Raw genomic sequence first — 14122 nt, 5'->3', positions numbered from 1 at the left:
CTGGTCTGCTCCCTGTTGTCCCCCGAGTGTTTTCACACCGGGAGGAGGCAACGTGGAGAGACGGGCGGGGTGCGAGGCCGTGGGAAAGGGTGGACGGCAGCTCTGACTGCAGACACGCCACGCACAGCACAGGGTAGAGCGAGGGCGCATGTGGTCCCCCAGGCTGGCGGGCAGGGCTGGGGTGGGGCGGGGGCTGCAGGGGGCAGGAGGCCCTCTGGCCTGCTCTGCTCATGAGTTGGGGGTCGCCAGGTAAGCTGGGAGTCCAGGCCCCCCAGAGTCAGGCACCCCAGGGGCATCCTCCTGGCCCCTCGGCCCCCACCCACGGCCCTGGAGAGAGGGTGGGGGTGGGGAAGGGAGAATGACAGTGACGGAGACAGGCCTATGGAGAAGGACAGAGAGGCCCAGGGGACTAGGAGGCAGGGGGGGGCGGAGAGATGTCTGGCGGCAGGCGACAGGCCGCAGGAGCTCTGTGCGGTAAGCTTCCACATGTCCCGCCCACAGCAGCAGGGAAGGTCAGGGCCGTCGCTGCTCCCAACCCCTCCCCACCTGCTCATGCCAGCTGCTTTCGGGGATCCCATCATCTAGTCCCGGCAGCCACAGGGAAGTGGAGGCTCAGAGAGGATCCGTCACTCACCAGAGTCACACAGCAGGGGAGCAGAGCAGGGGTCCCGGCAGGGCCGGGGGACTCCAGGCCCCTCTCAGGCGTCCTCCAGCTGCTTCTGGCCCTTGCCGAGGATGCAGTGGGTGATCTGGAGTAGCCTCACCCTCCAGGTGTCTATTTCCAGGGTCTTCCAGGCCCTTGCGGGCAGGGCTGTCTCAGGTGGCTGTGCAGACCCTGTCCTCGTGGGGACCCAGGCCTGCAAGATTCCAGGGAGGTTCAAGGGGACCAAGTCAGAGCTGCTGGCCCAGCCCCCTCCAGAGGGTATGGCCAGGCATCAGCCAAGGGTCTCCGGGATGCTGGCTTCCTGACCCCTCCTCTCCCTGCTGTGGTCTTTCCCTGGGCTGGGGGCCTGTGCCAGGGCTGGGATGCCAGAGGGCAGGAGGCAGTGCCCGGCCTGTCCCCAGCCCCAGGGCCTGCCCAGGCCCCACACCGCAGGGTGGAGAGAGATTCCCAGAGGAGCCCAAATGCTGACTGTGCCGGGATGGCCACCGGCCTCCCCGCTGCCCCGGAAGGGCCAGACCGTGGCTGCACTGTGGACGGTGGGCATCCGGTGACCCAGCTGCTGTCTCCTTCCCTTGCCAACGAGTCGAGGCCTCTGAGGATTGGGCACAGGGGCTCCGAGACAGAGGTCAGAAAGGAGTGAGATGGGGCAGTGACAAGGCACCAGGTGGCCCCTGCTTTCTCTGAGGGGCACAGACAGACCGGGGTTTGAAGCCCAGCTCTGCTGGTTTCCAGCTGGGTGAGCCTGAGCAAGTCACTGACGCCCTGGGCCTCAGTTTCCCCATCTGTGAAATGAGGATAAAAATCCCTGCTGGGCGGGTTTTTCACAAGGAATAAAGGAGTTATGAGCTGGAAAACGCCAGGCCCTGAGGAGGTCTTCACAAATGCTGCTCATCAACCAAATGTCTCCGGGCCTCGCAGCGTCAGGCTCTGTGCTGGGCACAGGAGCAGGGCCGTGGGGCCTGCCCACCAGCGGCTGAGAGTCTAAAGGGGGAGGCAGACGGTACGCAGGGAGGGAGGAAGTGTCGTGAGAGAACGGAAGGAGGCCCTGGACTGTAACTGGGAAGGGGCTCCTGCGACAGGAGGGACTGAGGCGAGGAGGTGACATTTCGGCTGAACCCGAGGAATAAGAAAGAGCAGCACAAAGATGCCAAGAAAGAGCGATCCGGGCAGAGGGAAGAGTGAGTGCCAAGGCCCTGGGGCAGGGGACAGGCTGGAGCACACTGAGCAAAGGCGATTGTGGGGGAGATGAGGCAAAGTGGGCGGGGCCCTCCCTGCAGGGGGGAGTGTGGATTTTGTCACATTGGGAAGGGGACTCACTGAGTGTCAGGGAGGGAGAGTCCATGATCTGATTTCGGTCTTTAAAAGCCCCCTCTGGCTGTTGTGGGGGAGTGGGAGGCGGGGGCAGTGGAGCAGGGAGGCAGGGAGGAGGCCACGGCAGCGCGGAGGGCACATGAAGGCGGCTCGCATTAAGGTGGTGGCGGTGGACGTGGCACAGCGAAGGACGTGTTTAGAAAGTGGAGCTGACGGGTCTGGCTGCTGGAATGAGTTGGGGAGCGAGGGAAAGGGAAGGTGTGCACTGCAGCAGCGTGACCTCGGGGTGGGGCGGGTTTGGGGGGAGCCAGGGCTTCCACTTTGGAGGGGTGGATGGGCGCCTCCCAGTCAGCCGGGTCGGGGTGCTGGAGGACGGCCGGACCATAGGTCTGGGGGCCGGGAAGCCTTCCAGCTGGGCCTCAGTGCTGACGGGGAGTCCAAGTGTGGGACCCTCACAATGGCCATTGCCATCACTCATCCTCTGGGGCCCTCTCTCCACGGGCGGGGCTGCGCGCTCGGCCATCCGTTCCCTTCTCCTTGGCACGGCCCCATTTCGCGGATGAAAAGACCCGGGCTCATTGAGGAGCCAGCAGAGTGCGGCTCTGGGACCTGGGAGCCCCTAGTGTGTCCATCCCATTTGCTCCGCGCCATCCTCCTCCCGTCCTGGTTTTCAGACCCAGAGCCCAGTGCAGCGGGAGGGCGAGGGGTGGACTGAGGAGCTGGCGAGGGCAGGCCGGGCCTAACCTCTGTGTGATTTTCCACAGGGTCTGGCTGGAGAGCGGGGCGCGACGGGGCCATCTGTAAGTGTGGGGCCGTGTAGAGGGGCCACTCCCTGGGCGGTGGGCCCCCGTGCAGGCCCAGGGCACCAGGGGGGTGGGCGTCTGTGCCGGGCGGCCTTGCCTGAGCTCAGCCCCCAGCCTCCACAAACACGGCCTTGTCCCAGCCAGCTAGGCCGGGACAGAGCGAGAGACGGGGCAACCAGTCCCAGCTGCCCAAGAGGAGAAGGGGTGGGGAGACCCTCGCCGGAGTGTGAGTGAGGACTGAAGGAGCTTCCTGTTGGGGCCCAGGGGCAGCAACCTCGGGAGGGTTGGATGAGGGTCCTGAGTCTCTTCCAGGGAGCCCGGAGCCCTGGGTTAACACGCTGTGTGACCTACAGACCCTTCCCTTCTCTGAACCCCTCAGTGGATAGCTGACCTCTAATTTCTTTTCTCGGAAACAAGAATTTGTCTCAACTCCTGCCTCCAGGGCCAAGGAGGCAGCACCCACTTCGTGCCCTATGTTGGGGCACGGGGCAGGGGAGGAAGGAGGGATCTTTGCTGCGTGTCTTGTGTGCCGGCCACAAATGAGGTGCTCTTCATCCGTAGTATATTTAACCTTCACAGGGACCCAGCGAGACCACGCTTTATTTTTGCCATTTGCCAGAACTGGCAGCTAAGGCTCAGAGAGGTTAAGTAGCTTGCCCGAGGTCACACAACTCGGCAACGGTAGAGTCAAGATTTCAACCCAGGAGTGTTAGCCTCCAGAGCCACGCCTCCTCCCGGGCTCCTGTCTAGTAAGGAATAACAGTGATGATGCCCACCTTCACAGCACTTCTAGGCGCAGGCGCCAGTCTAAGCTCATTACTGAAATTGATTTATTGAATCCTCCTCCCGGCTCTACGAGGTGGGCACTATTATTACTGCCATTTTAGAGATGAGAAAACAGGCACAGAGAGGTCAAGTAACTCACTCGAGGTCACACGGAAGCAAGTGGCCACGTGGGTGTTATTGTGAGGCTGAGGTTCCTGGCCCCGTTTTAGAAACAGGGAAGCGGAGTCCTGAGAGGCCGGGGGCTTGATCCCTGGAAGAGCCGAGACGTGAGCTGGTAGGGTTCCCTACCTGACCCCCCACCCCAGAAGCAGAATTAAGCCCCTAAGGCCACAGAGCTGGGCTGTGCAGGGTGCCCGGGGCCTTGGCCTCCCCTGCTCTGCTCACCGCAGGGCAGTTCCCACGGGGCCCTGCCTGCCCCTGACTCCCTGCAGGCCGCAGGTCTGCCCGAGAAGCTGTAGAGGGTCCCCCACCCACACCGGTTGTTGACACCTGGCTCTCTCCCCAGGGCGAGCCTGGTGGGAAGGAGGAGGAAGAGGAGGAGAGCGCCACCGCGGAGGTAACTGCTGTGGGCCCGCCTGGTGGGTCCTAGCGGAGAGCGGGCCCCACGGATCTGTGCGGACACCCGTCAGCCCGAGCCCACGCGCCCACGGGGAGGATGGGGTCCCCGCCCAGGCCGGAGACAGATGCGGGAAGCAGTGGGGGCAGCATAGTGGGAAGAGTCTGCAGCGGGGGTGGCACAGAGGGTCGACTGGCCCAGGGGCTGGGGGCGGGGGAGGCCTGCCAGAGAGGGCAGGGGGAACCATGGCCCTGCAGAACAGACCCCATTTAAGGATGCTTCACCCTGTGGGGTCCCTCTCCAGGGGCCACTCTCACGTGACGAGGCCTGGTGCACTGATGTGCCCACAGGGTCACGGCGCTGCTGCACTGAAGGACACGTGGGCGGGGTGACAGATGGCTGGTGGATGTGGGAGAGGGTAGACGAAGGAGTGAGGTTGGGAGCACAAGGGTGTCAGGGCAAGATGGAGTGGAGAGGGGGCACAGAGGGGTCAGGACATGGCCGTGGAGACCCAATCCTTCCAGGAGCTGGCGGGGGGGGGGGGGTACTGGAGACAGGGTGATGGATAAAGGGGGAGAGGGCAGTGGGGCCAGCCAGGGAGGCCTTGCAAGCTGAGAATAGGAGTCCCCTGGCTGTGTCAGAGCTCAGCCAGGCCAGCCAGCAGAGGGGGCACCCAGTACCCCTTAAGTGAGGGAGCTTGGGGAGGTTCAAAGTGGGGCAGTGTCTGGTGAGGTGGGAGGTGGCGTTGGCGGCAGACAGCTGTGGGAGACGGGCTGGGTTGAAGGGGCAAGGCTGGGGTGACCTACGGGAGGGACGTGCAGGAGTGGAGAAAGGGGAAGAGGCTGAAACCACAGCAGCCGTGTGGGCACAGGAGGCAGCGGGAAGATGTGGATGCTGCAGCAGGAGCACAGAGTCACAGGTCACTTGCGAGGGGAGACTGAGAGGTTCCCTGTGACTCCCCCTCCCCCTTCCATAAGACTGCAAGCTGTGGCCTGGGCACGTGGGGCTTCGCTGGGCTCCTGATGGAGGGCCTGGACCCCTGCTGCATCCCAGACACTGTCCACAGCGTGGCTTCTCGTGGGAAGACTTCTCTCCTGTAACCCAGTAGCACGCTTTTAGTTTCTTCTTGTGGTTTTTTTTTTTGCTAAATTAATCTGAATGTCAGAGCTGCCGTGTTATTGCCGCAAAAGGCGTGGATTTTGCTGCTGACCCGGGGCGGGGCCTTGGTACTTCACCACCACACTTCTTTTCAAAGTGGCCTTGACACCTGTCCTCTCAGTACATCAGCTCGTTCAAGTGTCTCAACGCACAAGGCCCTTTGCCCGTGTGTCGGCCGGGCCCCAGACGTGTAGCCTTGCCGTCATCGCGCCCTCCCGCCGGTGCTCCGGAATCACCAGCTCTCCCTTCTCTTTTTCCTGCCGGGGTGGCCATCCCGGGCCTGCTCTGCGGTGTTAAGTTAACAGAGGGCTCTCAGGCGGGCAGTGCCAGGAAGGAAACCAGCAAAGCACCCCCACCTGTGGGCCCGTGCGAGGTGCTCTGCCTTCGGCAGGGTGTTTTCTGGGAAGAGGGGCACAGAAGGGAAGCAGCCAGGCAGCTGTGGGAGCAGGAAGAGCCCAGGCTCGAGGCAGACAGGTCTCGGGTGTGAAGCCCTGGTCGGCCACTTCCAGGCTGTGTGACCACAGGGACGCCGGTTACCCTCTCTGTGCTTCAGGTCCCTTGTCTGCCAACAAGAACTCGAACCCCATCTGTGGCACATAGCAGACGATGGTTGTTTGTACTGATGGTGACAGGAGGGAAGGGGGGGAGTGGGGAGGGCTGGGACGACACGTACACTGAAGCAGGATGGCCCTGGCCCCGTCCCTGCAGAGTGAGGGGGTGCAGCAGCTGCGGGAGGCCCTGAAGATCCTGGCGGAGAGAGTCCTCATTCTGGAGCACATGATCGGGATCCATGGTGAGTCATGACCTCCTGGGGACTGGTGGGGGGGCGGGGACAGTCCTGGGGACGGGCGGGCCCACAGCCGGCCTCTCTACTCCCTGCCGCCCTCCTGGAGGCTGCTCTGGTCTCCGGTCTCCCTGCCTCCATGACCTTCCACTTGGCTCCAGGTGGTCCTCCCCAGACCCCAGTCTGACCTTGTCCCTCCCCTGCTCCAGGACCCTCAGTGGCTCCCTGCTGCCCATGACCGACATTCAGATGGATCCAGTACCAAGTCCCTCCCCAGCATAGCCTGGGGCCCAGTGACGCAGAGCCACCACCTAGTCACCCAGCCCCCTGCCACTTCCGTCCGTGCCTTTGCTCAGGCCGGTCCCTCCGCCTGCTGAACAGCAGCTGCACTTCAGGACCTGCTCAAAGACCCCTTCCTCTGTGAGGCCACCCGCCTCTCTCCCCACAGTGCTCTGCAGAGCATTCTGGTCCCTCATGGGGTCCAGGCACTTGGGAGTCCCTTGTGGCAGAGTGGTGACTGGCACCTCTGCAGAGCCTAGAGCCCAGCCCTGGTCAGCATTTGTTAAAGGATGAATGGATGAATGGGTGGATGAATGGATGGGTGAGTGACTGGATGTATGAATGAGTGAATGAATGAGTCAATGGGTGGGTGAACGAATGGTGAATGGATGGGTGACTGCGTGAATGGATGGGTGAATGCGTGAATGGTTGGGTGAATGAGTGAATGGATGGGTGAATGAATGACTGGGTGAGTGAACGCCTGAGGAGGAGAAAACAGGCTGCGGCTTGGCCCTGTCCTCGAGGGTACAGGGCTTCCCTTGCTGGCCAGGGCCTGTGACTGGAGGCACCCTGGAGCGCTCCCAGGCCCTGCGTGAGCCCCTCTCCTGCTCTCCCTCCAGATCCCCTGGCCTCCCCCGAGGGGGGCTCCAGCCAGGACGCCGCCCTGAGAGCCAACCTCAAGATGAAACGGGGCGGCCCCCCGCCCGACAGCTCCCTCGCTGCCCTGCTCGGCCCCGACCCCGGGCAGAAGAGCGCTGGCCGGGCCAGCAGCGAGAAGTAGGGGCCCAGCTCTCCAAGACAAGCCCGGCCCCCCCAGAGACCAGCCCCAGGGCCTGTACTGCCGCTGGCTCCTGAAGGCGCCCCCAGTGGGACCGGGATCCAGGCATGGAAGATGATGAGGGACCCTGGTCCTGGGGCCTGGGGGCCTTGGGGACAGATGGCATCTCCAGGGGCAGGGTCCAGAGGGGCCCAGCACCCTCGGCAGAGCCCAGCCCTGGTCCCCGCCCTCCCCCACCCCCCACTCCCTGCAGGAGACGGGGTCTGGGCGGGCCGGGCGAGGTGTGAGAATAACCATGATCCCCACCATTTACTGAGTCCCTGTGAGGTCTGGGCCTGTCTGGGAGCTTTCCCTACATTGTCTCATTTAACCCTTAGGAGGTAGGCTTGTTACCCCCACTTTCTGGGGGAACGGAGGCTTGGAGAGGACGAATAAGCTGCCCAGGCTGCCAGACCGTGGACGGCTGGGGTGGGATTTGAATCCAGGCCCCTCATTCCTGAACTCTCTACCCGGCCAGCTTCCCCTCCTCACGGGGGAAACACAGACAGGGTGGGCATGGGGCTGCGGGGAGGCTGCCCCGGCCAGCCGGGAGTGGGGTGGGGCCCTGCCCAGCACCCCTGAGACTGCAGGGCCCTGGGCCTCCTTCCTCCACTCCCCTCCCCGGACTCGGGGTCTGCTGTGAGGGCTGGGGCAGCTGGCCTGGAGCTGCTCTCGGAGGCCAGGAAGACCTGGAATGAGCCCATGACAGTCACGTGGACTTGGGGACAATGAGAGAGGAGCATTGGGGTGCAAGGGCCCTCAAACCAAATTGGCATTGCCCACCACTGCACCCCAATCTCTCTGAACCCGCACACCCCGTCCCGTCCCCTGAGCCGGGAGGAGGGAGAGTCTAATGGAATGTGCACCTCCAGGGGCCACCACGTGCAGCCTGCCCTCCCCCAGGCTCTCGGGTAATCTGTAGGGTTGGCCATTTCTGCTACACGGCAAGGCCAATGTCCCCTCGACAAACTGGAGGGAGGAGAGCTCCAGCGTCCAGGACCTGCTGGGGAGAGACGCTCCTGCCCTCAGGGCGTGGGCCCAGGCAGGCCCCACAGCAGACACGCCCAGAGCGTCTCAGACCCCAGCCCGCAAGGGGTCAGGGGTCTCAGGTCCCGTGACGCGGACCAGCCCTGGTGCTTCTCTCTCGCTGGGCTGCAGCGATGACGGCAAATTCAGAGGTTCAGGCGCTGGCGCCACCCCGGCGTGTGTCCCCTCAGACAGGAGTGACCGTCCCCAATACCCTTGGTCCTCCTGGAAGGCTGTGGCCTGGTCCCTGGACCCTGGTAACCTCTCCCTGCCCTCGAGGCCCTGACTGCCCCTGGTGAGGCAGGGCTGGCCCGGGGGCCAAGGTGTGGGCTCCTGTGGGCCTGTCTCCACGGAGGGACAGTCGCAGGCAGGCAGGAGTCTGTAAGACTGAAATAAAGGTGCTCTCCCCACGTGGGTCTGGTGTCGTGGGGGCAGCTGTGGGGGAGGCCCGGCTGCGCCCTGCTGACGGCGTGCCTGGTCAGCCTCACCAGGCCCAGCCCCGGGAGGGTTCTGCCGGGAGCCCCTGGGAGCCAAGGGGCCCACGAGGCCTCTGAGGCAGAGGGTTCTGCCCCCCAGGAACCCCGCGGGGGGCTGGGCGAGTGAGGAAGCCCCTCAGACATCGAGGCCGGGCCTGGCGGAGCTCTGAAGGTGGGGGGTGAGGGGCGGCCCAGGCTCTGGGCAGAGGGACCAGGCCCCGGCTCCACCTGGGCCTGGGTCCTGGACACGTCCTTTCAGGCGCAAACCCAGTTTGAAGCCCAGTGGCGGGTCCTTTCCCGGAGCCCTCAGCTCAGTGGGGACTGGACTGGATGCCACCCAGCCAGGACTCAGGGCCTCGTGGGGCCCCCATCCCCCCATCCCCCCACCTGAGGGGGCCGGGGAGCTCTGCTCTGACTGCAGCCCCGGCCCGGGGGAAGGCCCGTGCTTCCAGGGCCCAGGCGAGACCCGATGTTCCTGCCTGGAAGCTTCGCACTGGGCACCCACCTCTGGCCCCCACATTGCCCCTGGTGTATCCTCATCCCAGAGACATCCCTGAGCTTGACCGCAGGGTTGGTCTGGTTGCCTTCCGTCCTCCCAGCCCCCTGCACAGAGTCTGGCCCAGGCAAGGTGTCAGTTTTTTAATAAGGAATGCCATCCTCCATATGGGGACACAGACCCAATGACATGACAAGAACGCTTAGTGACAGCTAGAGAGCCAGCGCCAAGGCCGCTCCTGGTGCCCCAGAGGTGCCGCGGGAGGCCGTCCCTGAAAGGAAGGCCCACATCTAGTGACAGTGTGGCAGGATATGAGGACAGGTGAATTCTGGCCAGTGTGACACGCATGGTGGGGGATGGCCGCATGGCCACACCAACACAGCGGAGGGGGCAGCTAATCCGCCGGGGGCCTGAGGAGGAGCCGTGGAGGAGAAAGGGGTTTCATGGGTCAGCGGGAGTCGGCTAAACGGGAAAGGACGCTGCAAGCAGGGGAGCAGCATCGGCAGAGGCCTGGAGGGTAAAGGCGGTGGCTCGTTGGTAACCCTTCTTGCGAGGTGGACACAGAGGGGACACGCAGGGATGTGGGAGGGAGAGGACGGACGGGCAGGCCCGGGCAGAGGCGTGAGTGCTTCCTTTCCCCCGGCGGCTGAGCCCCATTTTCTTCTCCAGGCCACACACTCGGCTCACTGGATCCCCCCGTCCCACCCCGAGCACCCCCTCTTTGTTGGGTGAAACCTCATCCAGGGAGCAGTGCACCCCCCGGGGCTCCCATGGGACCAAATGCCATCTGACTAGCTGAGTCCTCCACCCCTCACTGAAGCAGGCCCAGAGCATTTCATTCTCCCAGACCCAACAGCAGACGTGGGACCCTGAGAGATAGCCTGTCCTGCCTTGCCCAGGACCCCAAATGTGCTGCCCCAGTGCCCCCAGCCCAGGGCCTGCGTGGGCCTCTCCTCCGAATGTCTGAGGGGCAGACCACATCCCCACCAACATCTGCATCCTTAGACCGGTGGCTGCTGCTTTCAGAGGGTGGGGACTGGGCACGGGCGGGCAGGGTGGGTGTCCACACGTGCACACACAGCCCCTCGGCGCAGGACAGGAGTGAGCAGGGGGCGGGTTGGTTCAAAGGGCTGGGGGCTGGCTCTCCCCGGGCCATCGCATTCCAGCACAGAACTCTACAAGGTCCCAGTCTGGTCCCCTGGCCTTCCAGGCCCTCATGCAGGGTGTTTGTCAAGGTGGGAGCATAGGCGTGTTTTATGTAACAGTGGTTAACTCCACAAATAACTGCCAAATGTTCAGACATGTGGGATGTTCCCCTCTGTGCCCTAGCCCTGGGTCCTGCACTGTCTGGGCAGGCTGGGTGGGGGCCAGCAGAGTCTGGAGTCACCCCCAGTTAGGGAGCAGGATTGGATGCCCAGGTGCTCTTGGGCCCACCTCAGAGCTGCCAGGAGCAGAAGGGTGCAGGAGGAGCCAGCTTCCAACGGGAGCCCCCGACAGCAGAGACGCCAAGTCTGCAGTGCGCCGGACAGGGCCCGGGCAGCAGGCATTGTGGACCCCAGAGGAGGTCTGGTCCCCAAGGGCCGGGGGCGTGGGTCTCCCCTGGTCCTTAAGGTGGAGGCCAGGCACCGTGCTAAATACGCGGCAGGCGTCACCTCCCTTCAACGCCACAGCTGTCTTCCCCACTCTGGAGAGTCAGCTAAGCCCCAGAGACACTGAGTGGCTCGCCCAAGGTCACACAGCCAGCTGGCTGCAAATCTGGGTTTCAGATCAGGTCTGGGGGACTCAGGGAGGCTGTGCTGTCAGCTGCTGTGGTTCTGGAAGGAAGAGTGGAGCTTACATAAACTGAGAGACAGAGGGATGGCACTGCCAGGAGGGGCAAGAGTGAGCAAGGCCGGAGGCAGAGGCCAGAGGTGGAGGCTGGGCAGAGTGGATTCGGGTGGGGAGCAGAGGGAATTCTCACAGGAGACTGAAGCAGCTGCCCAGCGCTGGATCTGGGAGGACCCCAAACGCTGGAGGGGAGGGAAAGTGACCCATAGGGGACAGGCAGCCGGGGCAGGTTCTCATGGTCAGTCAGGCCTCTCCCCTCCATCTGGCCCCTGGAAGGTTTTTACTGAAACGCAAGCCTGCCAGCACTGCCCCCTTGCTCATGACTCTGCGTTGGCTCCCCTGTTCCTGGTCCCCAGCCTGGGCTCTGCAACCTGGCGCTGTCACCCAGGCCCCTGTCCTCCTGGCTGCTGGCTGCACACAGCCTCAGCCCGGGAGTCCGGCAGGAGCGTCTCTCGTTGGCTGGCCTCGTCTCTGTCCAGCCTGTGGGTGCTGGCTCCCTGGCCACATGGCGGTGCTTGGTGCCTGCAGGACGTGGAGAGAGCAGGTCGGGAGGAGCCGAGCGCCTTTGGGCACTTGCAACCCCAGTGGGAGCACGGCTCCTGGCTGTGCAAAACCCTCAGACTGCCACCTCCTCTGCCCCTGCAGCCCGACGAGAAGGGCGGGCCGCTCTGGCCCTTGGTTCTGTCCTGCACCGTGAGCATCTTTGTGTTCATGCGTGGAAACCGCAACCTGCACCTCGACGTTCAGCCTCCAGGTCCCAGTGGTAACTCAGAATAGTGAAGCAGGCCACCCAGAGCCCCCAGCTAGGATGACTCTACTGGGCCTCCAGGGCCAGCCACCCTCCTCTGCCCAGGACTGACCCCCCAGCCCCTGGGGAGGGGCTCACGAGGGTCAGCCCAGCGCAGGGGGAGTGAGGGAAGTGTGTGAGACCTCCGCTGGCTCCCGCTTCCCTGAGCTCCCACTCCTGTGCCGCCTGCAGGGCCACCCAGGGGGTTAGTGAGGGAGAATTGGTACAAGCTCACCCCCTCACCCCCCTCACCCCACCCCAGCCTAGCCCACTCCAGCCCAGCCCAGCCAACTCCAGCTGTCTCCTCCCCGAGTCTGCTCTGCTCTCCACCCGCCCTGCCACCCTCACTCTCAGGCACACCCCAGCCCCTCTCCAGATGCTGCTTCCTGTACACACTTCTCTCCTAGGCCCCCGAGTCCAGATCAAACCCGATGTTTCTTCTCAGATGCCGACAGGCTCCAGCCCCTGGTACGTGTGTGCACATGTACTAGTGGGTACACAGGTGTGCGTGTGTGTGCACGTGCTAGAGTACTCATGCACACCCGTGTGTGTGTGTGCGCGCGCGGTGGGACAGGCTGACAGCACGTCACTAACACCCTCCCTTCCAGGGCCCATCCTCCAGGGCCCTGAGAAACCACAGTCTTTGTTGCCCCCGCGGCCCTGGCCTGAGACTGCACTGTCCAGTCGTGGGACACTCTCCTCCTCACCCCCCAGCCCAGATGAGCGCCCCCCTGCCCTGGGTGAGGGGGGACAAGGCCCAGAAGGAGTGCAGGCTCGGGCGGGGCCCTGACTGGGGCCTCCCCCCTCTCTGTGAGGGGGCCCCCGGGTCTGGGCAGGGCAGGTGTGCAGCTGAGTCTGGACCTGACTGCCACTCCTCAGCCCACAGCCAGGGACCCCTGCCTGCCCCACCCCAGTGGGCCAGCAGAAATTTAGGATCCCCTCAGTCAGACGGTCGGTGACTTCCGGCAAGTGCCCCAATGTGGCAGCCACAGTGTGGAGGGGACTTGGGCTGGGTTGACTTCTAATGGCTCCCGCCAGGGCAGCCAAACCTGTTGTTAAAATATTGAAACACTCCTATACTGACTGACCCCAGTTCCCCACGGGCCCCCCACCATCCCAGCCCCTCCTGTAGACTCCCCTCCAGGGCGCTTAACCTCTGCCTGGGGACACATCATGGCCTCAGGCAGAAATTCGCAGCCCATGCGATGCTCTGCCTTGGGACAGGGGAGCTCCCAGTGGAGGGGCTGGATGGCCTTGGTCAAAAACTCAGAAATGGGCCAGAAGCCCTGGTCAGCCCCAGCAGGGCATCCTCTTGGGCATCCCTATAGGACCCCACATTTCCTGCTGCACCCCCTTGGGACTGGAACTCAAGAGAACACGGTGTGACCTGTTTCCTGGGACCAGGAGGGAACTGGGGCGTGACTGGAAGTTGATCAGACACTAGCCTGACCCTCAGGGACTCTGGGCCACTTCTGAGCATCGCCCTTCCCAGAATGCACCAGGCGAGATTGGCCTACTCCAGACTGGACGGGAAGGATATTTAGGGGGCTCATTCTTCGCATCCTGTGCATGGCATGTTCCAAACACCCACAAGGGGCTGTTCTCCTGCCGGATGGGCAGGAACTGCCAGACTGGGCCCGAGCGCTAGCCAGAGGCAGTCCAGTGCCAGTGGGGTCCCCCAGCCCCAGCCCTCACCTCCCTGGATCAAAAATGTGCCCTCACAGCTCTGTTGCCCCCAGTAGGCTGTGATGTTCTGTGGCCAGGGTCCCATATACGTCCCCAGAGCCCAGCTCTGATCACTGCAGTGAGCCACAGGACGTTCCCAAAAGGCAACCCTAAGAGGCAGTGGCCGAGGTGGTGGGCGGGGGCAGGCGGGCATCCACGACTGGCCTAGGTTAGAAGAGAAGCCCCCTCCCCACCCCGACTATCCCACACCTGCAATCCCAACCACACCCAGGGTTTCTGGAACACCTCTCTTCCAGCCTTGTTATATGGATTACAAAAAACAATTTCACAAGATTTTCAATTACTTGAATTCCAGGGAGATTTATTTCCAATGTTATTAATAAATTTAATGCCCCCTATAACTTTCAATTGGCAGTTAATTAACTTGCAATCGGTGCATTGTAAAAGGCGAATTAAACACCTTCTCAGGCAGGGGCTGGTAAATCTAATGAGCCGTTGAGCCTTGAAGGGGACAGCCTGGCTCACACGCCCCGTCTCTCCTCCTTCCCCACAGTGATGGTGTGTGACATGGATAAGTGACAAAGGGGTCTCAGTGTCCTCGTCTGTGAAACGGGATCACAGAACCTGCCTGGACACTTGTCGGGTTTCAGGCCCACCCTGGTAATG

General features: G+C 63.3%; 1 protein-coding gene across 5 annotated transcripts in view; it reads left to right on the top strand.

Moving 5' to 3' along the window:
- The window catches only part of COL26A1 (collagen type XXVI alpha 1 chain), a 181004-nt gene extending 173449 nt beyond the window's left edge, over window positions 1-7555 (top strand). For 4 of the 5 annotated variants that reach the window (XM_058569078.1, XM_058569077.1, XM_058569074.1 and 1 more), the window contains 4 exons: window positions 2740-2775; window positions 4070-4120; window positions 5987-6071; window positions 6962-7555. In XM_058569078.1, the coding sequence (XP_058425061.1) occupies window positions 2740-2775; window positions 4070-4120; window positions 5987-6071; window positions 6962-7122 (333 nt within the window). In that variant the 3' untranslated portion in view covers window positions 7123-7555. Of the gene's footprint in view, window positions 1-2739; window positions 2776-4069; window positions 4121-5986; window positions 6072-6271; window positions 6749-6961 lie in introns of those variants that run through there. The other variant, XM_058569076.1, reaches the window with a different exon arrangement.
- The last annotated feature ends 6567 nt before the right edge of the window (window positions 7556-14122 follow it).

This window comes from Diceros bicornis, chromosome 26, assembly GCF_020826845.1.
Source record: "Diceros bicornis minor isolate mBicDic1 chromosome 26, mDicBic1.mat.cur, whole genome shotgun sequence".
NCBI classification, from domain to species: Eukaryota; Metazoa; Chordata; class Mammalia; order Perissodactyla; family Rhinocerotidae; genus Diceros; species Diceros bicornis.
Note: the sequence above shows the minus strand (reverse complement) of the source record. Positions and strands in the feature narration are given on the sequence as shown.